At 38.9% G+C, this 25,894-nt stretch overlaps 1 protein-coding gene across 5 annotated transcripts; it reads left to right on the top strand.

Annotated features, from left to right (window-relative positions):
• On the top strand, nucleotides 1–25,064 carry NRDE2 (NRDE-2, necessary for RNA interference, domain containing). Of its 5 annotated transcripts, none has more exons than XM_042873165.1 (14): nucleotides 1–137; nucleotides 6,387–6,495; nucleotides 7,686–7,874; nucleotides 8,840–8,989; nucleotides 9,572–10,034; nucleotides 10,201–10,603; nucleotides 13,473–13,606; nucleotides 15,621–15,744; nucleotides 17,091–17,266; nucleotides 17,843–18,229; nucleotides 19,257–20,185; nucleotides 22,026–22,164; nucleotides 23,636–23,707; nucleotides 24,328–25,064. In XM_042873165.1, exons 1-14 carry the CDS (start codon nucleotides 59–61, stop codon nucleotides 24,451–24,453), a joined length of 3,480 nt encoding a protein of 1,159 aa, XP_042729099.1. In that variant the 5' UTR covers nucleotides 1–58; the 3' UTR covers nucleotides 24,454–25,064. The 5 variants fall into 5 exon arrangements, with proteins under 5 accessions (XP_042729099.1, XP_042729013.1, XP_042728929.1 ...); XM_042873079.1 differs by having other exon boundaries at nucleotides 8,837–8,989; XM_042872995.1 differs by lacking the exon at nucleotides 1–137 and adding an exon at nucleotides 2,452–2,565.
• Nucleotides 25,065–25,894: the final 830 nt, after the last annotated feature.

Below are 25,894 nucleotides of genomic sequence, written 5' to 3'. Positions count from 1 at the left end.
TCTTGCTCCGTCGCTCCGCGGGGCACTTCGGGCAGGTACTGCTGGCGAGAGCTGGGACATGGCCTTGTTCCCGGCTTTCGCCGGTGCCCCAGAGCCCGGGGAGGCCCCATCCGGCAGCAGCGAGGGCTCCAGGAAAGGTAAAGTCACGGGGAATTCTCTTCCTGCCAGTAGCGCTCCGCGGCGCGGCCCGGCCCTGCTGAGCCCTTCCGCTTGTCCAGGGAGCTTCCTGCGCCGTGCCGGTTCGCGCAGCCCCGCTCCGGCCAGCCGGCCCGCTGCGCTGCTGCTGGGTCCTGTGCGCGGTAACGGCGCTTTGCTTTCAGAGTCCGCGGGGAGCGCAACCGACGCCGAGAGCGCGCCGTGAGGGCTGCTTTATAGGGAGGGGCCTCGCTCGCCTTGGCCCCGCCCTCGCCTGCTGCGTTCTCTACTGTGCTTTGGCTGTGCTCGCTTTGATCCCAGCTCTGCCTGGAAGCATGGCTGTAGAAATGCCCATCTTTGTTTGGAAAGTATACGCACGTCAGCTTTGTGCCTGGTAGAGAAGGTGTGCTTTGTTTTATGCAGCAAATGAGTGTTTTTCCTCGCTAGCCTGGACAGCATAAAAAACAATACTTACTGTGTTATCTCAATTTCCTTCGTGGCATTTAGAGCTGCAAAGGATCACTTTTGGAAGACTTACGGAAATGATGATTCGATTTGTATTTCTGACTGTCATGGTTGCTGTCTAGTGAGTTGTACTTCTATTAAATGAGTAAAGAACTCTATATAATGAAGGGGAAGCTCAAATATAATTGTTTGTCTGGGGTAGATTTCTTGTATGCTTGGTCCAGTCATCACACTGAGTTTGTAAGGCTTTTAGGAACACAGGCTGGGTTAGCTTCTTGCCAGGTCCTTACCAGCTCCACATTTCCCTGATGGTATTGCAGCTGTTGGTACTGCAATCTCTGCTGGTACAGAGATGCATTAGCCATGCTGGGAAGCCTTTCTGCTAATTACCCTTGGTGCAGGGAACAGTGGACTGAATAAGATCCCAAATTATAGCTTCTAGGAAGAGAGGAGCTGCTGTGCCAAGCAGAGGTGCAGTGAGATTTCTCTAATAGTGAGGCCTCTGCTTAAATTTTAAAACTCGGATAATGGATCCCTTTAGGTTTGCCATTCAGAATGTGTCACCGCAGACTGCCTGTCCAGAAGATTAAGTTACATAGAAAAAGATGTTTGAGGCTTAGTGGCTTAGTTTCAGGTCTAGATTTCTTTTTTTTTTTTTTTTTTTTTTTTTTCATTGTTTACGAGTTACATTTTGGTTTACTGGATGTTTTTTGTACAAATATTGGCATAGCTTTAAGAACCATCATATGTTCATTTTATGTTTTAGCCACTTTCGTACTTAGTTTTCAAGTATCGTGTTTCAGTACAAGTCATAAAAATTAGGTATTAACTCAGAACCACATTTATGGTGGCATATATCAAATTTCACACATTCAGCTTGTGAGAACTTGAGAACTTGATGGGCAACTTCAGTATCTTTGATAGATGGGCTCTGCTTCCTCAGGGCTGATATGAAGCCAAAGTCCATCATGATATGGAGATCACTGAGTATGTGTTTTTTAACGTGATACACTCAGGACTGCTTAGTAGTTTTATCATAAAAACTGAGGTAGTAATGTAGACATTCTTGCCCTGTTTGGTTCTTCTCACCTCTGTCTGACATTGTTACAAGCTTTCATAACCTGTTTATATAAATCTAAGTGCTCTCTGGAACAGAAGTTTGGCTGTACTTCGTCCTGTCCTGCTAGATGATTGAATTTCAGCATCTTCTGGAGTTCAAAGTAATATTGTATAATTTTTCTTTCAGTTAGATTATGAAGATTAAGGCTTGATTACAAATTTATCAGTAGCTGTAGTGAACAGAGCAGTGGTAATAATTAACCCCACCAACAATAATGTAAGCATTATGCACAGCATCATTTACAATCCAAAGTATTTTATAGTTAAGATAATGCACTGATTATTGCTAAAAGCAGATTTTCAGGATTCTGAAAGGCAGCAAAAGTTCTTTGCACAACTCTGTAACTCTTAAAAATTGTCCCTGTAGACATGCACTGTAATTGTTATTATTTTTTATTATTTTGGGGAAAGTATGAAAAACCCCATTAGATTGCTTCTAGAGGAATAACAAGTACATGCATCACAAAATAAATGTTTTACATCTTTCATTTGTTACATTCTCTCAGAACATATGTCTGTTTTGCAAGAATACTAAGCTTTTTTGACAACTGACAAGCAAAAAACATTAAGATGGTAGCATATGAAATTTGGAATCCATTTTGATGTTTGAAATGTTTGTATCTACAAGAAAGTTTGGGCTTGCATGTTGTGTAATGGAAAAAATAGTTCAGTTCTTTCCAAAGTATTCGGTCGGTTTGATTAAATTGTTCAGAAAACACTGTAGTTGGAGAATTCTAACCATTTCACTCATGTGCCCACAGAGACATATTGACTGTGCTACAGGGGTCGGAGCCTGCAGTGTAATTCTTCAATATTTTAAAAACGGAGCTAGATCTCATCTTTCAGGTAAAATGAAGCTACAGGCAGTCAGGGATTAATGCTTATGACCCCATTTCTCAAGGTGAGCTTTCTGTAAGGCACTGAAACACCCATTTGAGCTATCAAGAAATCTGGTTATGCTCACCACTCTAAGTGTATTGCAACATGTTTAGTGAGTGACTTCACATCAGTAAGGGAGTAACAGGAAAAGCTAATCCAACATCTTAGAACATTTTGTTAACAACACTTAAGATTTTAGTAGATGTTATTTTGCTATATTTAATGCAGATTTCCTAGGGAAGTGAATCTCATGTTTGTTGGCCTGCTCCCTTAGTATCTCTCTTTTCCCCTTCAATATTTTTAAACCTTTCAATAAATTTCATTTTGAGTGGGAAGTAAAAGTGGCAGATCCAGAGATTTGACAAAAATCTACGGTTGCTTAGAAAAGAGAAATCTGTGTGAGTGCCACTCCTGCAAGAGAGGCTGTAACGCGAATTGAACTGTTTGGCGTTGATCATGCACACATTGGCTAACTAATAAACATCTGGTACAGCACAAGTTGCATGCTGCCCTGGCAATGGTGATGGGATGTGGGGAAGTAGAAGGGTCTGGAGAACCCAGGTAATTCCTGAAGCTGTGGCAGCAGTAGGCAGTATAAAGGATGTAGGATACAGCTCAGAAATCCAGGCTTCGTTCTTTTGTAAGATTCAAGTAAGATTCTTTTGTAAGATTCATTGCAAGATTCATTTGCTGACTTTTGAGGGAGAAGGAAAAGCAGGAGTTTCACCAACTCACTCTTCATGTAAGAATGTGATTCCTGTCAGCCTTCCAAACAGAGAAATGTAAAGATGGTGTTTCACTCTTCTGCCAGATCAGCTATAGGTGCTGTCGGGACTGACTTGTAGACTTCAAGAGTGGGTTGCGCCTCAGGGAAATTTATATGGTTGATCAGCCCCAGGTTTTATTGTTTCTTTTAAAGCAGCTGAAGCTTTACTACTTTCTTGATTAAACTGATAAAATGAACAGAGATTTAACAAATAATGCAATTAAAGAGAAAGTCTTATCAGTGAGTTGTGTGGTTTTTTGTTTTGTTTTTGTTTTAGTTTTCAGACTGACACTGTTAGTGCTGCTTAGGACCTGTACCTCCATTTGAAAATTATTTAGAACCGTAATGCCTTAACTCTCAAGGTTATAAAAGTTAACATACCTGTTGTACAGACATTTTTTCTCCTTGTTTGGGCATTCTGCACCTAATATGTTTACATGGTCAAGTAATATTGAAAAATGCATTACCTGCATTAATTATTGAAGGGCCAGATACTATGCTTTCGAAATCAATGAAAAACCTCTTTTGTGATGTATAACATGTTTAAGATCTTGACCTAACATCTTCTAATGTCGTAGACTTTTTTCCTAGTGGTCTGGGTACTGTAAGGCTTGAATTTTGGATCTCATCCCAGCAGTTCTGTGTGCTTATGAAAGAAATTTAACTTCTTTTTGCTTTGGCTTACCTTTTTCTCTGACAAGCCTAAGTCAGTGTTTTATTAAGTGTTGTGAGTATAGGTATTAATATATTTCAAGTGGTTTTGAACCATAATATTTCATTCAAATCAATACAGAACTATATTACAATAAATTCCTGCCAAAATAAATAACACTAGTAAATGAATTATTACATATTGGAAAGGGAAACAGCAGTTTATCAAATTCTACAGAGAAGATTTTCTTGCCTGGAGTACATTATGAAAGATCTGGCCAGTGACAAATTGGATAATGTTCTGCATGTCTTTGAAATAGATATAATGATTTTGAGGAGCTCTGTCTGCTAATGAGTTCTAGTTCTTCAGTCATGAGCCTTTACACCACTGACTGCCAACCAGTAAATTTCCCTGCTTTGTTGGGTGGATCTGGGTGATACTATGCAAATCTGAACAGTGATGGATTCTTTTGAAAGGAATTGGACTTATCCTTTATTTCTGTAAGTAAAAAAAGTTCTTATGCACAGATTAGTTGTATTTACTTAAATCTGGAGTTCTCTGGGCTGATTTATCTTCTCTAAATTTGTCTGTGTGTAAGGAACACCAGAGTGTGACCAGAAAATATTGTAGGGCTGCATTTTGTTCCTGTATTCCTTTACCCTGCTTCTTCAATACCAACGTGAGCAGAAATAATTGAACGTATGGAAAATAGCAATTTTTTTAAGTCAACATCACATTAAATTAATCTGGTTGAGATATCTCCTGTGCAAAGCAGCGCTCTGCTATGAGACAGTTATTGAATTATCTCAATTAGGGATGGAGTTTTCAGGTTAGAATTTTAGTCCTGTGTGTTTCACATATGGAACGGTTAAGGAATTTCCTTGGAGGGAAATAAAAAAAAAAGCTTCTTGTGCTGATTGGCACCAAAGGATGGCAATATTTGCCTTAGGTGTGGTGGTTCCAGTTGCCAGGCAGAGGGACACAATCACAACAGACTGAGTTTTCATCATTCAGTTTTACCTGTTAGGTTTCAGTGAGCTGAGAACAAGAGTGCTGTGCAGGGGGTGGGTCGGGCTGGGCAGAGCGGCTGCCTCCCAGCGTCTCAGGATGGAGGTTCAGCATGAGCTGGGAGGAGCTCTCCTTGGGCTTCCCATCTCCTGGGGAATGAGGATGGAGCTGTGCTTGATTATGGGGATTTGAGAGTTCATATTAGGTTAGCAAGCTGCTCTGTAGCCTGCTCCATTTTAAAGCCTTTTGTGGACAACAAGTCAGAGACACGAGACAGGAGAAAGAAGTATGGTATGAAGAGATATTTCTGAAAGAAGAACTCTGAAGGAGGAGAGATGTATGGCTTGGCAGCCAGTGAGTTAGTGCTATTTAAGGATTAGAGGTCAGTGTGGGCAAAAACACAAAGACAAGAATGTGACAGGAAGAACATGGAGGCAAAAATGGTTGTAAAGAGCACGGAGATGAAATGCGTTCCTTTTGTCCACTTGCATGGCGTGGCACTGGCAAGGCTGCTGTTACACGCCGTGCTTCTGCTAAATAGCATTCCTCATTAAATGTTAGCAACTTCCACACACTTAGAAATTTCCAGGTTTCCTTTATGAAAATAGGAGTTTTAATATCAGTGAAGTTATGGCAAAACCACATCTTTACATCTTGTCAGCACCTTATCTAATGACTGAAATGTTTGGTCTAGATGCTGAACGCCAGCCAAAGCATCCACACGAACATCAGTTAGCCTTTTCTCACACAGTTTCAAAGGGTAATGATACTACAGTGGTTAAAGAACTGAGAATCCAGAGAAATGCTTTGATCTTATGTAAAACATTTGAGTGTTCTTATCAGTAATGGTTGTCCCTATCAGTAAAATAGTGTTAAATATATTTTCCATACAGTGAATAAAGTGTATTTTGTAATTTTCTAAGTTTGCATATGTTGCATTACATTCATTAACAACTCCTCTCATGTAATTATATCCTTCTCTATTTTTTTTTCAAATTTACTCTCAAAGTTAGAATTTTTCTATGTTAAATGGGCATGGGAGAGATTACTTTTTCCAAGTATATAGCAGTATCTGAAATGTGTTATCTGCTTTCAGTATGAACTTTTAAGTGTTGTTACATAGTGTCTTTTTAAAAGCTTAGATTGATGTCTCAAGAAGATTCCAGCTCCTAAACATTTTACCTTGTTGAAACCTGGCGTTCTGCTAAATGGAAATCTGATGGGCTGCTCTCCAACGCTCAACTATTCCTCATGACTTAGTGACATGTGCTGTAAATTTAGCTGTCTGTTGATTAGATTAACCCCCCAACTTTAAAAAAACCACAGCAAATTAGTTTGCACCGATCTCCTTTTTACCCGCAGAACTGGACTGGCTTAGTAACCCAAGCTTCTCTACGGAAGATGCCCTGTTACTGCATCAGCGCACTGCAGAAGCTGCAAATCTCACCCCTGAAAAATCACCACTAAGAAGGTAGAATGTACTTCAGTATCTCTTTAATTAAATAGCCTCTTTCTGATGTCCTGCTTATCTTTTGTTATGTGAGACCAAAATCAGGAGCTTTTAGCGCCGCTTTTCATTTCACTGTTCACTATTTTAAAAGTCCTGAGCTGAGTCATATATAGAAGTATGAATAACACTTCCATGTCCTTTAACTTAAAATAATGAGAAATTATACTTACGTAATTACATTCCCATTTTCGTTTTCTCACAGCCACATTTAATTCTTTGTTATTCTGGCAGGAAAGGGGGCTGAGTGATGATTCTTCATTAGCTTCTGAACGTCCTGTGGCCCTTGAAATAATGTAAAGATTAAGGATCATCGCTGTGATTATTCTGTGAAAACCAGTTCAGTCAACCATTTCACAGTCAAGTATAGGAATTATTTTACTTCTTAAGAACTAGTTAAAGATGTGAATTAATGAGATATTACATGTATCAAATTGTGCAGCTGCATAGAGCGTGCTCATCACTGAAGTGCCTGATTTTATCCTTTTACAAAAATGTGCTCTCAGCACCATATTTGCTGAAGGGCTGGTTGATTTCAGTACCTTTGCCGGAACAGTTGCTACACTTGACATATCTAGACTACAACTAAAACCTAATAATTTACGGAATCTAGTTGTAGTTGCCAAGTATGAAAACTTAGTCATGTTTAATTTGATACAAGCTCTCACATTCATGTTGACTGTTGGTGGAAATGAGACAGAATGTCTTTATTATAAGAATCACAGTTGAATACCTCTTTCTGCATGCTTCTGCTTACATTTGCATGTGTTGTTTGAGATAAATGCCATCACAGTTCTGTTTATCAGTCATGTATTCTATTTTTTAATACATTTTCAAAATTTTAATGTCACAAAACTAAGGAATCTACAGATTACCCTTCAAATATAATGATATAATAAACTCACCGTGCTTAATTCACCTTTGCAAAATAGTATGTCAAAAAAAATCTTGTTGTTTATCATTATTATTATATTGCTGTGTGTTATTTACTGCAGATTTATTGTATTTCATTGAATGGCTTGCTGATAACTCTCTTCTCCCAAAATACAGACAGAACAAAGGTGAAGGGGAACATGATTATGAGCTTTCTTACAGTGATGCCTCTTTACAGTTTTACTACTCAGATATCTAAGTATATACCTGTTTCCAAATAGGAATACTTCAAGATCAGATTTATCAGGGGAAAGTGATACAGATGAGAGTCTGAAAAAGTCAACTAAGAAAAGGAAAAAGAAAAAGAAAAAGCATCACCACTCTAAGACAAAAAAGAAAGCCAAGGGGGACTCCAGTAGCAGCGAATCAGACCTGGACACAAAGCACGTCAAGGACAAAGCTGCTACAAAGTATGTACTTATCAATGCTATACAGGATCTAAATTCAGTGTATTTTTCACTTTTTTGGGGGTTGGTTTTTTTGTTTTTTTTTTTCTGCCTAATGAATGAGATTTTTGCTTCTGGTGTTTGTTTTGTTTATTTTTTTTCCCTATGCTTTAAGTGATCAAACCTATCTTTGAAACAATGAAAAGGAGTTGAAAACACTTGATAGGTTATTTCTGAAATACTGTGACTAAAATATTCTGTGAAGTGCTGTTCTTTAAAACAAAACATGGTCATAATGAAACAGTTTTGAAGATGTTTGGAGACCTATTTTGACTATCTTGAAGGCTTTGAAAGCTTCTGAGGGCTTAAAACTCACTAAGTTAAGTAGTTGTGTTGAATTCAGACTGGAAGTTCGTGGTTTCCTCTAGATCTCAGCCAAGTGCAATTTCCACTTGAGTTCTCTCATCTACAGGTTGCTCCGAAAGTAATGCCTCCTATTTACTAGTGGAAACGACAACAGATACAAAGAGCACAAGAACACTGTTTGATAGAGCAAAGTCTCAACCACAAAATGCTATTTTTCAGCCTCTACTGCCATACCACCATTCTTTGATTCTATTATCCTCTTACAAGTTATCCTCTTCTTCTTTGTTGTAGCATCTTACTAAGACAATTAAGTTAGAAAAGTAATAAAGTATTGTTTTAAAAACATAATTTATCAAGGAATTAATTTGTTAAATCTGTTTATTACTTTTCAGTCCAGTTCTTGAAAATGATAGATATTTTTGTTCTCTTTTGATGGCCCTATTTGTGTATTTCTGCTTGGTTGTTTTGTTTTCCTAGTGTTTGACTGACTTTGCAGTAAGGAATCATGTGCCATGGCTTTGGGTAAATTAAGTTATTGTGAACTACAGAAATGCAATGCTTCTTGTTTTTGTAATGCTGAATATGCACATGAATAACTAGAGTATACTTCTTGTTTTCAGCAGTCTAGATGATAAAACATCAAATCTTACCAGCAACCGCTTTGTTTGGCTGGATGATGTCCAGGCTTTCACAGCAGAAACTTTCAGAATAGACAAAAAATCAGACCCTGCAAACTGGGCCTACAAATCCCTGTATCGAGGGGACATTGCAAGGTACAATGAATCTGTTTGTATTGGTATTCAAACTGTCATGGAATCTCTGCAAGACTTGTTAAATTGAGACTGATTGTGAAATGTTTGACAATTCAAATGTGTACGAAGATGAGAAAATATCTGAACAGCTTATTTCAGAGTTTAACTTTGCTTTGGGTGGAAATATCTTAAAATAATTGAAATTATAATTGAAATAATGGGAATAAAGAACATTTTCATATTTTGATTGAACATTTGTTTTGTTGTAGACAGGATTGTTCATCTTTGCCCAATATTGTCTGCCTGGATGGCTTAAAGTGATAGGAGGAAAAAATAATTTTTCCTCTGCAAGCATGACAGATACTGTTGAACTGAGAGTAAGCTTAGAGTGATAGTATAAATTCTGATGTCACTGCAAAAATAATTACATTGGTGCATTAAATAAGAAGAAATTTGCCAAGTTCTTACACTTTTGAAGCTCTATGCATATGTCATTTGAGTCAATTTGAATTTATGTACTTCTTTCATGTTTTCTTTCAGAAATGAGTTATTTTTTTCTAATGTGTGCTTTAGAAGATGTTTAATTGTATTTTTCCTTCTAAGATACAAAAGGAGAGGAGAGTCCTGTCTTGGCATAGATGCAAAGAAACAGTGTATATCTTGGGACAGCACAGCATCAGAGAAGAAGCAATTGCAGAGGCGACCTGAGCGCTACTTCTCAAAGAGCAATGTGAAGAGCCTGAACACAGATGGGATTCCTGTTTGCAATAAAAGTTCTCCATCTGACCCAGCTGCATTTATACCAGTTTTCCACGTGGAAGCCAGTGATCCTTCTGACACAACAGAAGTAAATCCTCTTGGGATTTATGATCCATCAACTACAGAGTGGCTACAAGGAAAAGGGTACAGAGGCGAAGAACATGAGCCTGTAAACACGCAGCAGGCGTTTCAAGAGCCTGGGATAAATGTTAACCCCATTCTAATGACAAAAGTGGAAGAACATAATAAGAAAGTCAGAGAAAACCCAAGAGATATTCAGGCTTGGATGAATTTTGTTTCATTTCAGGTATGTGTATTGACAGGTGGCTTATTTCTGAGTAATAAGTATACAAACATTATATTTCACTATGAATCTGCTACACTGAACGAGCTGTTAATTCATTTCACAAGTGTCAGCATTCTTCTCGTGATGATTCTTCCTAATTTTGTTGTGATCTTTGTTTTGTTTAAAGGATGAATTAATGAGAGGACCTAGCCCTTATGCCAGTATGGGAGAGCAGGAAGTAAGAAGAAAATCACTGAAGTTAATCTTGGAGAAGAAACTAGCTATTTTAGAGAGGGCAATTGAAAGCAATCCAAGTAACGTTGATCTGAAACTCGCCAGGCTGAATGTTTGCACAGAATTCTGGGAATCGCCAGCTGTGATCAAAGAATGGCAGAAACTAATTTTCATACATCCCAATAATCCAGAGCTGTGGAAGAAATATCTCCTGTTCTGCCAAAGTCAATTCAGTACCTTTTCTGTTTCTAAAATCAATAGCCTCTATGGAAAATGTTTGACTACCTTGGCAGCTGTACAGGACGGCAGCATGGTATCACATCCTCCACTGCCTGGCACAGAAGAAGCCATGCTTGGTAAGGTTCTTTCTCTCTGTTTTGTGTTACCACTGGAAAGGTTTTCATAAAAGTTGACTACATTCCCTAGAAGAGTAGATTTTCCTATCTTTTATGGGAATTCTGTTACCTTTGCAAAGTCTTGAGTTTTTAGCTGAGAATTAAAGCAGATATTCCACCCAAATATGGATGCAGCAGATGCTGTCTTTCCCTGAAGAGTTTGTGATGTAACATCCAGAAAAGTCTAATGTGCTGAGTAGTTTACAGTACAAATGTCAAGGCTGAAGAAATGCAGTCAACAGCCAAGAGATGTGCTTTTATCTTTAAAAAGTGTAAAAAAGAATAAGGAAAAAAAAAAGGTTGGCTTGTGAAAGAAACAATTCCTTTTGTACAAAAGGTTATTGATTAATTACTTTAATACAGAAAACAGAAGGGTAGTAAGTTTTCTCAAGAGTCCCAATTAGTAGATTCAGAATCCTGAGCTGTAATAGCATGTGATCATGCCTTTTGTGTTTATTAGATGTGTTTATCTACCAGTTAGAGTTTATTATATAATTATCCCTAGAAGGATAGTTAGTCGGATGGTTAGGATGCTGGACTGGATCCAGGGAAGAAGCAGGTTTTGCTCAGTTCTGGCACAGCCTTTAAATTTATTTGGAGCCAAAGGAATGTGACATATCCCATTTCAATTATGCTTCTCTACCTCCAAGAGTCACTGTGATCATTAATCTATGAATACCCTGAGGGGGGAAATAATAGTATCACCATGAATATGGGTTTATTTGTCTATTGTGATGTAGTTCATGCTGCTTCATTTGTGGCACAGTTGAAGAAGTCTCTATTTTTGTCCAAATCCTGTAACTGCTGTTTGAGAAATGATGCTATCTGTTATACAGCATCCAATCTGGGATTTTAAGATTGAGCTGCTGGGTTATAGACTATTTTCAATTTCAGATCTGTTACGGTCTTCTGATTCATTTTGGATCAAGCACTGGAAAATGTGCTGTAAAGGAAAAGTCCTGTGCTGGCAGGTGGCTGTTGCACTGCCTGGTATTTTCTGATTGGTCAGACTGCTTCTGATTTCAATATTTCAATCACTTTGTACACCAATTGCAATGGCTGCTTTTCAGGATAGATGTTTCATTCAGCCTTCTGTATTTTGCAAACAGAATGGTTTTTCTTTCATTTTTTCCCTGTGCAGAACGTATGTGACTTGGTAACTGCTATGAGAAACGTTTTTTTCTATCATCTCTTTAACTAATTGAATATTTTTATGTTGATTGATGGTTTCAGAAAACTTGTTTCTTGACATGTCTACTTTTATAGATAGAAAAGAAAATCAACTCGCCTTGTGTTTCAGTTCACTCTTAATTTCTACTTAGGTATTAACACTGTAGCCATTTGTTTACAAGCACTGCTGAGGACTTTTTTCCCCTTTTTGTTTTTTTTTTTCTGGTTTCCTTTGTTTTTCTGGATTTCTTCCCTCTCTCCCACTGCACTTTGAAATTCAAATAATAGGAGTGGAGAAGCTTCCAGTGTGGAGTTTTTTTGGTCTGACAGGTGCTTTGGTTGTTTGTTTGCTTGTTTCAGTATGACGCCTGTGCAATTCTTCAGCTAATTTTGAGCTGACAGCGTACTTACTAGGCAAATGACCATTTTATTCATTTATTGTTAACATGAATGCACTATGAATGTCACAAATGAGCTATGAGAGGAATAGCACTGTAGATGTATGGTGGACTTCTGTCTTCAACCTTTGACCTTTGATTGTGGTTAAATCTAAGAGCTGGTTTTAAATAGTGTTGGACTGCGCCATCTAGTGTGCAGTTCCGTGCAGTGCATTGGACTTTGCTTGGAAATAATTATTTGTTAAAAACGTTAAGGAAGTAGGTTAGTTTTGTTTTAAAATTATAGGCCAGTTTTCAAACTGTTTAATAGAACTTGTTACATTTTAAATTTACTGGGATCTCTGAATGTAAAGCAAATGAAAATAAGCATTCTCAGGTTTTGCTGTGGGAAGGGAGTCCTACTTCTAAAATTGTATGTAGAAGTTTGGGCAGAAACATCCGTATCTTTTAGGTCCCTCTGCAGAAGGGTCTTAGCGTTGTGGAGTGAATCAAATACCCATTCATGATGTCTTCAGTATTTACCACCAAAAAATGCTCATCTTTGTTTTGCTTCAAGTATGTGTTGCTTTTTTTATCACACAGAAAATCTTAGCTTATCATTTATTTTTGGCTTCTGTTTAGCAGCAGGACCCGATCAAGTAATCTCTTTCATCACAAAATTTTAATCAAACTTCATTAGCTAGGAAACAACATTTTTTTCCCCGTGGCAGTTAAATACCAGAATTGATGGGAAAATTGTCTGCACTGGTTACAATGCTTTGGAGGATTTGTTAGGTGCATTACACACACTTCTTGTTGTTTAAATACCTTCAGGAATCTCTTTAAGTCGTTCTTCATTATCAGAAACAATTGGTGGCTCTGCAGGACGATTTATTTAAACACCTAGTCTGTATGTTTTACCTGAATTCCAAGTTCTGTATGCATGCATCTGATGTAAATCTGAATATAAGACAAAAGGGGTAAGATGCTTGCCACTTCTTAATATAAATAGATAGACAAAAGGATCAGAATCAGTTACATAAACATACATTGTTATGTGTGTATCTAAACATGAAATTGAGAGGATTTCAGATTGATCAGGCTACAACAGTTTTGACATGCTTTGATGCCAGTTATTCCCATCTTTTGGATTTTGGTATCGTTCCAGAACAACTACACCGCACAGCACTGCAATTAGGGTTTTGTATTTTTGTGGGCTGTAATAAAATACTTCACAACAAAACTCTTTGAAATATTAACACTTCATCTCCTTTACTTCGCAGCTATCTTTATTCAGCAGTGCCACTTTCTGAGACAAGCTGGCCATTCGGAGAAGGCTGTGTCTTTGTTTCAGGCTCTGATTGACTTCACCTTCTTTAAACCTGACAGCGTAAAAGATCTGCCAACAAAGGGACAGGTAGCAATTTCTATTTAAACGTGTTTATGTCCTTGTGCATTACAGAGAATGCTGTGGCCGAAAAATATTGGTGAAATTTAGGGACTTGGGGAAAATATTTTGAATTACAGCTTTCTTTGTGGTTCTTCAAGGTGGTGCCTGCATTGGAAAAATGCTTGTGGGTCCTCTGAAACTGTGTGTCAAACTGATGCTTCCACTATATATAATGGAAGTGAAATAACCAGTAATTTCTTGTCCTCTTTCTTACTAATAAAGATGGAGAAAATTCAGCTGGCTGACCAAAGTCTGGGTATTAGTGCTTTCCTACTTTTTCCCAGAGTAGCCTGTTGTTGTCTTGTTACTGTTGTTGATGGAGAAAGCTGATAGGACCTATAAATTAGAGCTTTTTGCGCTAGACAGTTCTTGTAGCCTTTCTTAGGTTCTCCTTTACATGTTCTCAGTAACTCTTTGACATTTACATGGGGAGCATCTTCATGCTTTAAAACATCTTTTAGTTTTCCCATGATATTCCATTCAGCACATCCTATGTAAGTATTAAATCACTTCTCTCTAGATTTGCTCAGGAGATTGTTAGGCACAGGCCCCAGTAACAGTCAGCTATTATTCAGAGAGTGGGCCATTGCCAGCATAGCATCCTCCCACTGATTTGCTGGGAGCCACTTCCTTTTTAATGAGTGGTGGAGAGAGGCACCAGCTAAGCAGTTAGCCTGCTGTAAGTGACAAAAATTAGGTAATATTAAAAATCCTTTTATTACCCCACCTTCTCTAGCATCTGCTACTTAGCTACCATTTTTTTGTTCTCTAAATTAACACCACTGACTACCAGGGAAGCCATCTTGGAGTTTAGATAATACCAGCGTCCTCTTAAAGTGCCAAAAGTTTAGACTTCAGTTACTGTGCAGGATGGTAGGTGTGGTATAGTTACACACACACAAAAACTGAGTTACACTTCCAATCATACAAAAAATGGTGTGATTATTTGTAGTGTTCAGAAAGTCATAAGAATGCAGATGGAAACAAACCAGAATTAACAGGACAGTATCTAGGCCTGGGAAGTGCAATTACTGAAAATAAGAAAATGCTAGATTTACAGTTGGTGGAACCTCTCTAATTCTGCCTTCTTTTAGAAACATTATGACTCAGTCTTGAATTCATTGTTTCCGTACTGTTTCTGCAATTCACTTTCTCACTTGGTGCAAAGAATAAATCCATAAGGACCAGAATTAGATTTTGCAGTTGCTGTAAACCCTGCATTTTCTGATATGTTGATGCCTACTTTTTCTTAGAGTAAATTTTGTTGTTAACATTTGTATTCGAGTCCCATGTCAATGTCCATTCCAAGGTTTGGTACACAGTAGAAGCATGTAATAGAAGAGATGGTAGTAAGAGCTAAGTATACAGAAATTGGGATAGGAGTTGAATCTAAAGAGGAGAAGATTGCATACAGGCAGTGACAGAGTTAGGCCCAGAACCATGGACTTTTGACTCACTGAAAAAAGCCCTAAGGTTGTTGATCATCTTGAAACCTGAGAGATGATTAACTGATCTTTTCTTCTTGATCTCAGTCCACTCGTGTTTGTGTCTGACTGTAGCATTTTGATTTGACCATAGCAGTATGGTTATCTGAATCATCGCTCCTTGAACCAATTTCTTCGTGGATCCAAAAAAGATGTGAAGAGGGAAAATTTGGGTTCAGAGAGCCCCATCCTGAGGACTTCAGAACCTTATCCTTGAAGAATCTGCAAAGGACATTTGACAAAAAAAAAAAAAGTCTTCTGCTTTCTGTAAAGCTTAATACCTTTTCAAAATGATCATTGTGCTAATAAGCACAGCTGACGACAGCTGTGCTGTGCCACATGTGCAACCAAAGGATTTGAGTTGCTGCAGATTGTTAAGCAGCATCTAACAAAAACTTCAGATACAACCAAAGTTGATTTAGTGAGTGTCTGTATTATAGCAAAAATTATTTTTCTAAATATGTTCTGTTCTTGTTTCCCCTGCCCAAAAACAACAGGTGGAATTCTTTGAACCCTTTTGGGATAGTGGAGAACCACGAATTGGAGAAAAAGGAGCAAGAGGCTGGAGAGCATGGATGCACCAACAAGAAAAGGGTGGCTGGGTTGCTCTTGACAATCCTGGTACGCCCATATCAGTGTGTGTAGTTGTGTGTCATTGTGTTCTTCTAAAAAGTTCATTTAGAATGATGCAAGCTATTTCTTCTCATGTTTTTGCATAGAAGCATTAGCAAGCTCAAGATGAACTATATCACACTTCAAAAATGTGTCTGAGTGTTTTATGTCCCCTATTGTTTATGGAATGCTGCTGTCCTTCCTAGGGAAGAGAAAGGAGGGAGATGGGAAGGGACATCCTGCAGTCTGTTCTGAAAGGCATGACTGTTTGGTTCAGACCTGTGCCCATCTAAAGTAAAAGGAAGCTCTTAACACTCTGTTATCACATAGAGCAGCTAGGATTATATTATTTAGATGATAGTTGCCTATGCATTTCCTAGTTTAATTGTAGGAGCATATGAGTTTGGTTTCTTACAGCAAATAATAGTAGCAATAGTAGCAATAAAAGGAATAGCAATAAAAGGAAAACTTTGCCTTTCTCTGTGTGACACAGAGAATAAAAGAATTGCTTCTTCCTCTGACTGGAGTGCTTCTGTGGCAGGGAACATGTAGAAGTGAAGGTTGCTGTCTCAACAAGGGATGCAAAAAACACCTTGCTGCTTAGTCCCACCCTGTCCTGTCATCTACAGTGCTTCCCTTCATGTCAAGACTATTTCTTAAACAGATACATCTTTTCTTTAACTTACAAGTGCTCATCAGTTACAGCACAAAATTAAGGTCTGCTGTCACAGAAAAAATACTGTAGTAACATCTAAGTGTCTAAGATCAGCAAAAGTGGTTAAAAAAAAAAAAAGGCTGTGGTTAAACACTTCTTTTTGTACCTGTTTGACCGCATTGGTTTCTGTTACACGTTGCTTACAATTTTGAAATACAAAATATTTCAAAGCAACATTGCCAAGCATTGTTTTTAATGTTTGACATCATAATAATATTTTTTACTTACAGCATTTTTCTCATGAATATTCATAAAACACATTTGAGATCGCATGCTAAGGTATGAAGGTATGAAGTGAAGAACCTACACTGCATGAAAAGGTAGCTGCTGGCTCTTGGCTGCTGGTTGTAAACTGCTGTTGTCAAGTATCCCACAGCCTGCTGGCATTTAATTTTATTCTCTATGAGAAAGTTTGAATGCTGACATTGATTCACTCGTTCAAAAAGTTTAGAAACAGTACAGAGTTGGTGTCAAAGCCCAGAGCTCCGATGTAAAAATGTTCAGCACTGTCGTATGTCTGCTTGATTAGCACTGTATTTGTTTACATTTGTAAATAGTTACATTGTATGTCAAATAGATTTGGTAGATTAATTTTTCTTTAATAATGGTGCATTGTGGGACGTCCCTGATTTGTTTTTAGACGATGATGATGAAGAAGAAATAGATGAGGATGAAGAAATAAAGGATAAAACTCTCCCCAAGTGGCACATTTGGATGGATATTGAATATTCTCGTGAATCAAGACATTGGTTACCTTGGAGGCCAGACAAAACCAAAAATCAAGCAGAAGAAGACTGTGAAGATCCAGAAAGACAGGTCACTATAGCAAATTAAAACAAGGGGCGATTAAAAAATTACCCTTGCATTTGAGTTCATTGCCAATGGGTATTTTTAAAGGAGTAATTCTTTTTTTTTTTTCAATTGTTTGTAATTCAAAATTCACCTGAGGTTTGGTGCTGACTCTGCTGAAATCATTGGGGATGCTATGGTAAACTTAGGAAAGGGCTGTAGGCAAACAGTCTGTCTTTGTGTTCTGTGGTTTCCCTCATCTGTTACAGATCAGAAATGTCACTAATCTTCTGTTTAAAAAGATATCTGCACTAAATAAACAAAGGCTTTGTTGCCTGCAGCTAGCTTCAAGTCACATAGTTGGAAACTTTTTCTTCTTGGGAGCTGGGTCAAGTCAAACATTGATTTTCAAATAAAAATGTGTTAAATGGCCTCATCAGTATCTTCTCTAGACCTGTTTTTAATTTGAATCAAATTCCTTACTATTTAATATTAATTATAAATCCTTTTTGGCTTCAAAAGCTTCTTTAGTTAGTTAAGTTGCAGGTTTGTTGAATTTTGATTGCATAAATTAACTGAGTTTGTTTTTAATTTTATCTTTAGGTATTATTTGATGATCTTGGGCCATCTTTAATCCAGCTTTCTAATCCGGACATTCAGCATCAATTAGTGTATTCATTTTTGCAATTCCTGGGAGTTCCATGTATAAGTAAGCTCTTTCCTCCCAACCTCTATGTTGCCATGGATGAAAATAATGTCTTTGACAACGTGCTTTCTGATGAAAAGCCACTGACTTCTATTGATACGCCGCTTTCTGGATTCAGCAGTATTGGTCATATGGACACGATGCTAAGGAGGAGACATCACATAGGCCACTGTAAAGATGGAGAGGAGTTCATACAGAATGTTTTTCACGTTCTATCTCCGTTGTTTTCAGGAAAGGAAAAATCAAACCTGTCCATTTGTTGGTTACAGTATGAAATATCTAAGGTAAGGAGGAATCTGCTTATAATTGCTTTTATGCTGTGTAACTTTCTTGTGTGTTTACATCTGTGTAAAATAAATACTGAGGAAAATTAAGTCTTATAGGACTGGGTATTCAAAGTAGTAAATGCCAACTAAGAAAAGGAAAGAAACAAACCCTGTTCTTCAGTCTGTGTTACATGGACACATATTTTCATGGAATAAAATATTTGTTGCAGTCTTGGATGGATGTTAGTATATTGTCTCCTGCTATGAGATACTTCATATGCTAGGCAAGAATGGATGCAAATCGTTTTTAACAAGGCAGAGTGTGTGAGCCAAGTACTTTCATCAGTGCTCTTCAAAGTGCGTATTCCCCAGTACCATGGTTTGATCACCCTATCAGGATAAGGTGATAAGGTGTATGACTTCCTGTGTGAGTTACAATTGCAGTGTTATTGGAGGAAGTAACTCCTTATCACTTGAGCATGCATTTAGTTACGTAACACTGTTCAAATAGATTCCCACTGAAGTCAAGTTTGTCCTAACCTTTAAGAAACTTTAACGCTGTGTTTACCATATGGAGAAGTTCCCTGCCTCTTGCCCAAAGACTACCTAACCAGAAGGTCTCCAATGAAACCTGCAGGCTTTTCCCCCAAACATATTTCTGCTGTGAAAGCTACTTGAAGGTTTAATTGTGCTGGTCATAAATTGCTTCTACTTGCATCTCATATTTTGTTCTGGACCACTGCAGATTAGCAGCTCCTTTTTTTTGACTGTTTGGCCTTTGAAAGGAGTGGCATTTGATAATATTTAATGTATGCAGTGGCAGGCACAAGAATCATAAGCCTGCATAATTTGGGTGCGTAGAAGGGAGCTGTTGACACACAACTCTTGACAGCTTTACTCAATAGCATCAGATTTGGCCAGTATGAAATATAGAATGATGTGAAATCAAAGACAGCGATGAAATAAAAACAACGGCCAAATCTCACAGTATATTTTTTGTTTCCTCACCTCTCTCAGAACACGTTCTGCTTATTCTCCCCTGCAGGTAGTTCAGTGTATCCAAACAAAAAAGAAGAAGAAGCTGAAAGCTCAAGGGAGGAAAAGTAAAAAATTGGCCAAGAATCTCCTTAAAGCACCTGACAACAGAAATAACCTCGCTCTCTGGAAACTCTACGCCTACCTGGAGTGGCTGCTTGGTAACACTGACGATGCTAGGAAGGTGTTTGACACAGCCCTCTGCACAGCAGGGACGGGAGGACTGAAGAGTCCCCAGCTGTGCAGCCTCAGTCTGCTTTATGCCCAGCTGGAAGTGGAGCTACTGCAAAGCCTAGAAGGAGCTGTTACGTCACGTGCTGTTCATGTGTTGACCAAACTGACTGAAAGCGGACCATACGTGCCCTACAACGGACAAGTGCTGTCTGTTGGCGTCTTGAAAGCTCGTAAGACGTACGAGCATGCACTGCAAGATTCTTTCAATAAGGCACCGGTTTCTGAGCAGGATCAGGCCAGTAATTCTAATCAACTGGTTAACTTAGTTGGCTGTTACACAGTGTTCCAGTATTTGACTGTTGGAATTGATGCTGCAGAATTAGTGTGTGCGCAGGCTTTGGAAAAGCTTGAAGCTTCTCATGTACAGAAATGTGAAAATACTGCAGAGACTTCCAGCATTCAGCATTTTCCCACTGCTCTTGAGGCTGTCACACTGCTGCGTGCAAATTTACTCAGATTCCACATGAAAATTAGTGCTTATCCTTTGAGTCCTTTGCGAGAAGCACTAACAGAGGCCCTCAAACAGTTTCCTAGCAACCAGGCTCTATGGAGAGCATACATCCAGAGCCAGAAGAAGTCTCACAGTGCTAGCAAGGCACGGAGGTTTTTCGATGGTGTCACAAGGTCTGCTAACTCTTTAGAGCCGTGGCTGTTTGCCATCCAAGCAGAGCAGATGAGAAAAAAACTTATTGAGAATGTCCAGAGGTAATATCTTGCAGCTCATTATGATTATGCTTTTCTTTTAACATATCTGATTGCTTTACAGAGGAGAGGAAACACTACTATCATTCTCATTTTGCAGATGAAGAAGCTGTGACTAAGCAGGGCTCTTTGTCCAAGGCTGGACAGTGAGACAGAATCCTGAACAGAGTTACAGGCCTAGATTTTAGTCTTATGCCCTTTCTGCTGGACCAGATGGTGTATCGCTTGTGTTGGGCTACTTAGCACTGACACAGGATGGTGCACATCTTTAAGTAACTTTTAAATAGCTCTATCTGTTTAGATGGTCAAAATAGACATGAGCTTAGAAATGGCTGCATTTCAGTACATTGAGCAAGAAGTGCTGTAACACAGAGCTGCATCACGGCCTCTTGCTGAGCTCACAGCCCTACTTCACTTCTTTGTCACAGCACAGTTGTGGCAGATCTGTTTGCAGAGTGAGTGCTTGAGAGTACAGTTCTCATATGGGGCTGTTACGAGGTGGAAGAGGCTGGAAATTTCCGGAATTTGCAGTGTGGTCTGGACTCAGATATTTTTTCTTGGGGAAGGAAGAAAGGGTTGGAGTTGTGAGGAATAGAAGTGTGTGTTTATTCTTAAAACTCGGTCTCCTTAACTTGAACTTGTCTTCTCATCACTGGGAGGTACCTTTCTAGTGCTACCTACGTACCCCAGTGTTGGCAGCTTGGTTCTTTGTGTTTCCCATAGAAGCAGAAATTTCTAGGAAAATGATATCTTGAACGTACACAGCTGTAAGCTTCCCATATTAGCACTTCATGAAATTACAGAGTTATCAGTATGCATTGAAACAAGTGTGCCCACTTCATGCTTTGCCATAGTCTGGCAACAGGCATGCACTCATGACAGTGACATTTCTGAGCAGTCAGTGAGTGTGATCCTAAACTGTAATTAGAATTCTACAGCCATCAGATGTAAAGTAGGATTATAATTTGATTTGCTGTTAATTACAGACTGACAGTGTGATGGGTTTTCATTACTGTTACTAGAAACCCATGTTAAAATCCCAGAATGATTATTTTCTCTGTGACATTTAGTTCTTTTCTGGATCATTCTCTGTTGGTGTAGCTGTTCCCATAGATCACACTTCTACAGAGACGAGTTGGATGTTGCAAGAGTAGAGAGATGACCTCTGAATCAAGGAAAACACACAGGGCGAGACTGCCCCAAGTGCTGCAGACTCCTTCCTTCAATGCAAACATCAAAAATAAGGCAGTCTGTATCAGCTGTAGGTAGAAAGTAATTGCTAAAAAACAAACAAACAAAAAAAACCCTCTTGTTATGTCTGGAAAATGTAGGATTTGAAACTGTGAAAAACAAAATGGTTTTCTACTTAATCACAGTTGAGATTCAGAGCTGTAACCCAGGGCTTGATCCAAGACAAAGGTGCCAGTGGTGAATCTGAACAGACATCAAAAGGCAGCTTGCCGACATGGGCTCAAATTTGGGTTGCTGTGCCAAATTTCAAAGGATGCATCATCTTGAATGAAGACTAAGATAAGTGGTTTAAGATCAGATGATAGCAGATCATTGCTCTCAGAGAAATTTTCTACTCCCTTTGAAGGAGCTGCTCTGTGAATACAGAAAAATTCTTTAATTTATCTGCTTTTAATGGATGTTTCTACTTAGAAAAATCACTGATTGGGTTAGCGAGTGCTACAAATATGTTTTATAACATTCAGATGTTATAGCCTGAAGTACAAACCCCTGTGCATAGACAGTGCCTTGATTTCTACCCTCTCTCATCTGGATGTGGTCTTTAGCTTGTGTTTAAGTGACTGTGTTTTTCTTCCCCCCCTCTGTGTTCCAGGGCAGATGTTGGTGAAATATATACCACTATTCCTGAAACTGGGTTAACAAATAGGATTATATCTCTATTTGAACACGCGATTCAGAGTGAAAATGGCACCCACTGTCCCTTGCTGTGGAGAATGTATTTGAACTTTCTGGTAAGAAGAGGGTGTCAGTTTTACTGTATTTATCGTATCTGGAATTTCTCATCAGCACAGTATATACAATACCACAGGAAAAAAGGAATGTGAAACACTGCTTATGTCATTTTCAAGGTGTTACATTTTTGAATTATAATGCTGCTTATTGTTTGCAGTATTAAGGAAAACTTAATTCATATGAATTACAAGGAGTGATAGCTTCTGATAATGTGGTTTCATATAGGTGCTAGCAATTTCTTGCCTTTCCAGGTAACCTTTGCCAGTGCTCAGGCACATATACAGAAGCGCTGCCTGATGTTCAGATGGAACCTCCTGTGTTCCAGTTTGTACCCAACGCCTCTTGTCCTGGCACTGGGCACCACTGAGAAGAGCTGCCTTAGTCCTCTTGCAGCCTCCATTCATTTAGTTGTATGTGCCAAGTTCCTCCTGAGCCTGCTCTTTCCAAGCTCAACATCCCAGCTCCGTCAGCCTCCCTCATGGGAGAGATGTTCCAATCTTTGTGGTCCTTCATTGGCCTCCCTTCAGCACACCCACATCTCTGTTGTGCTGGGAGCCCAGAACTGGCCAAAGCACCCCAGAACTGGCCTTGGCAGCACCGAGCCAGCAGTTCAGCCAGATTTCAGCACAGCTCTGAGAGCGGAGCTTCCAGTAATGAAAAATTGCTATTCAGTAAAGAATTCAGTAAAGAGAACAGGACACCAGAACTAGTTGCTGCAAGCAATGTGTCAATGATACGAGAAAGAATTTCTGGATTTTAGGAACTGACATGGAATCTGGTTTTCAGCAGTAGTCAGAGCAAGAGAGAATGTGAGCTTGTGACTGAAGAGCCCTTGTTCTCCAAACATCTCAAAACAATTGGTGTATCTTTGGTATCTTAGAATTATTGGGTTTTTTTGGAGTTGTCATAAAATCCCATACCTGTAAGGTGTTTTTGAAAGCAGCCCAACTCAAAAAATTTCAAGAGACTGTAAATGCTTTTACCCATAACTGGAATGACTGAAGTTAAGCAGACTGGCTCAGCATTCTGATCTCTCTGCCTCTTTCTGAAAAAATTCCTAGCTGTGTTTTCCTTATCAAATAGTTGAATGGATCGAGGGAGAAGTTGTAACTCCTTCCAGACACGCCATTTAACTTGCTCATTTTCATATGTAAGGGGATCCAACCTTAACAAGTCATACTGAGAAGTACACACCAGTACACAAAAGGAATGCATCATCACCTCTGTGGTACCAAAGATGCTCCTGTGGTGGAAGCTGTGGGTTGCGAATTTGCACTGAAACCCCCTTCAGACATCTCCAGTTGCGCAGCGTGACCGATCCAACTGTACAGCTATTACTATTTGTAGCTGTAAGGGCTCCTCAGTAGAGGAACACCAAGCTTTACAGTAGTAATTTCCTTATCTAAAATAGTTGTTCTGTTATTTCAGCCATGACTGTATGGAAACGTGAACACTTTTTTCTTCACGCAGGTTTCAGTTGGAAAAAAAGAAAAGAGTAAAGGATTGTTTTATAAAGCCATTCAAAGCTGTCCTTGGGCAAAGGTAAGCATAGGAATAAAAAAGCCTGTTACCACACTAGTTTTTGAAGTTGTATTTTTTTTTTTTTTTAAGTAATAATTTAGTAGTTATCATAATGACCAACATGTAAATGAAAGTAGACCTTTCTGAAGAACTACTGTAAGACTTCCTGCAAAAGATACACATCTGAAATGGAGACAAACGTAACAATCAGCACCGAAAAGTGCTGCATGAGATGGAGATAACAGTCCTCTCTGTGTGACCCAGAGGCAGCTGAGTCTTGCAAACCACATTTAACATAAGCACAGCAGTAGCAGAAGCATACAGTCAACTTAAAATGCATTTCACTAACAGGGAGAGAAGTTGCTCAGGAGCACCTGTAACTCCCCAAGCAGTGTCTGTATCTGCCGCAAATGATCCAGCACCTCATGGTCAGTACTCAGTAGTTACTCAGTAGGAGTTGAACACGCTTGGTTAAACACTTACACTGCTGTGAGTGTCGCAGTACTGTTGTGTTAATTTTAAAGAGTGCGACTGTTCTTGTATACAGGGCTCCAGGGCTGTTCGTGTGTCTGCCTGCTTCCCCTATCTGTGTTGCTCTGACAGAAAGATGGCAAGTTCTCATTCCCACACTGCCTCTCTAGGTACTCTACATGGACGCAGTGGAATACTTCCCTGAGCAGCTGCAGGAGACGCTTGATCTCATGACTGAAAAAGAATTAAGAGTGCGGGTACCTATGGAAGAGCTGGATCTACTATTAGAGGTTTAAGAGAAGATAAGGATGAAGAAAATACAAAGCCAGTTCTAAAACTAACACTTAGAACTCTTTTCAAACAAGAACTCTGTTGTGACTTGAGTATTGTGTGCTTCCCCCCAAGGTTTTGTACAAATTGCTACCAAAATGGATTTCTAGCTGCAAGCATTCCGGGATCAAGAACTGCACTTAGCCCACAAAAATGCATCCATTCACTGAAGTAGCGCTGACTTCCACAGGATTCTCTCTTACAAACCCTCTTACAAACACAGTCCTATTGTACACCGCTCACATTTCCTATTCCATTGATTGAAGTTACATTCCCTAGAGTTCAGCAGAGATTCCATACACGCTAACTACACCTTGTGAGCCACACAGGAAATAAACATCTGCCCCACAGGTACCCCACTCTTCCAGTTGGCAGACCTCAGTAATTTCCTCCAGTTTGGTACACACGTGTATTTAAGTACCAAGTCACAGCAAGTTACATCTCTTCATGAACAGTTGGTAAAAGCCAAATCTTATCTTTGACAGACACCTGTTATGGACTTGTATAGGAATGTTTTGACAAATGGCTTTTGATATGAATATTTATGAAATACATACCTTAATTTTTATAATTCAAATGGAACTTGAGTTATTTTTTCTTATTGTGAATTTTAAAATGAAATTGTATCTCTAGAACATCTCAATGCAGCCCATTTTTTAATCAAGACTATATAATTGATTACTCTCTCTCAATGCAAATCTAAGCAGTTATCATAAGAGAAAGATCTGTTCTGTATTCAATCCTGTCCAAAGAAAGCAGAATTGTGAAAGCACAACCTCAGTGACTAGCTTCTATTCCAAAAAACTTTAGGCAAGCTCATGGATAAACAGTATGAAATAAGGTAATGATTTAACAGTATGATTATGCTGTATTTATTCTGTAAGACAATATATGAAAGTACGCAAACAACTGCATTAAGCATCCCTCTCTTGACATCCAAGTACTCAGAAGTTAGACCATCGTGTGAAACAGAGTAGCTGCAGCTACTGAGCGCCCCAAACTGCTTCAGAAGGTTTTAGGACAAGAGCAGCAACTGGCAGTGAGAGCACAGAAACAAACAGGAGATGCTCAGCTGCTGAAATCCAAGTACATGAAAAACAAAGTCCTGCAGCCTCAACCTCACCTTTACCTGTAGTAACACAGCGTGAGATGTGTTAGATGAGGCTACGATTCATGTATTCATCTTTCTAAAAGTATTCTAAACGTTACAGGGAACGTGCAGGACTTTAAATAGCATCATAGCACTTTCTAGAAGCCTTATAACCTGATACTCCAGGTGATGCTGGTTTTGCTATAAATCTTCATTAAAAAGTATGCATTCTGCTTATGAAGAAGCAAAATTGCTTCTGAGAAGTTCTTAGCAATACCAGGCAAAGTATTCCCAGGTAGGCCGACAGTCATATACAG

The sequence above is a fragment of the Lagopus leucura genome, unplaced genomic scaffold (genome assembly GCF_019238085.1).
Source record: "Lagopus leucura isolate 7727_CA_CO unplaced genomic scaffold, USGS_WTPT01 Super-Scaffold_1, whole genome shotgun sequence".
NCBI classification, from domain to species: domain Eukaryota; kingdom Metazoa; phylum Chordata; class Aves; order Galliformes; family Phasianidae; genus Lagopus; species Lagopus leucura.
Note: the sequence above shows the minus strand (reverse complement) of the source record. Positions and strands in the feature narration are given on the sequence as shown.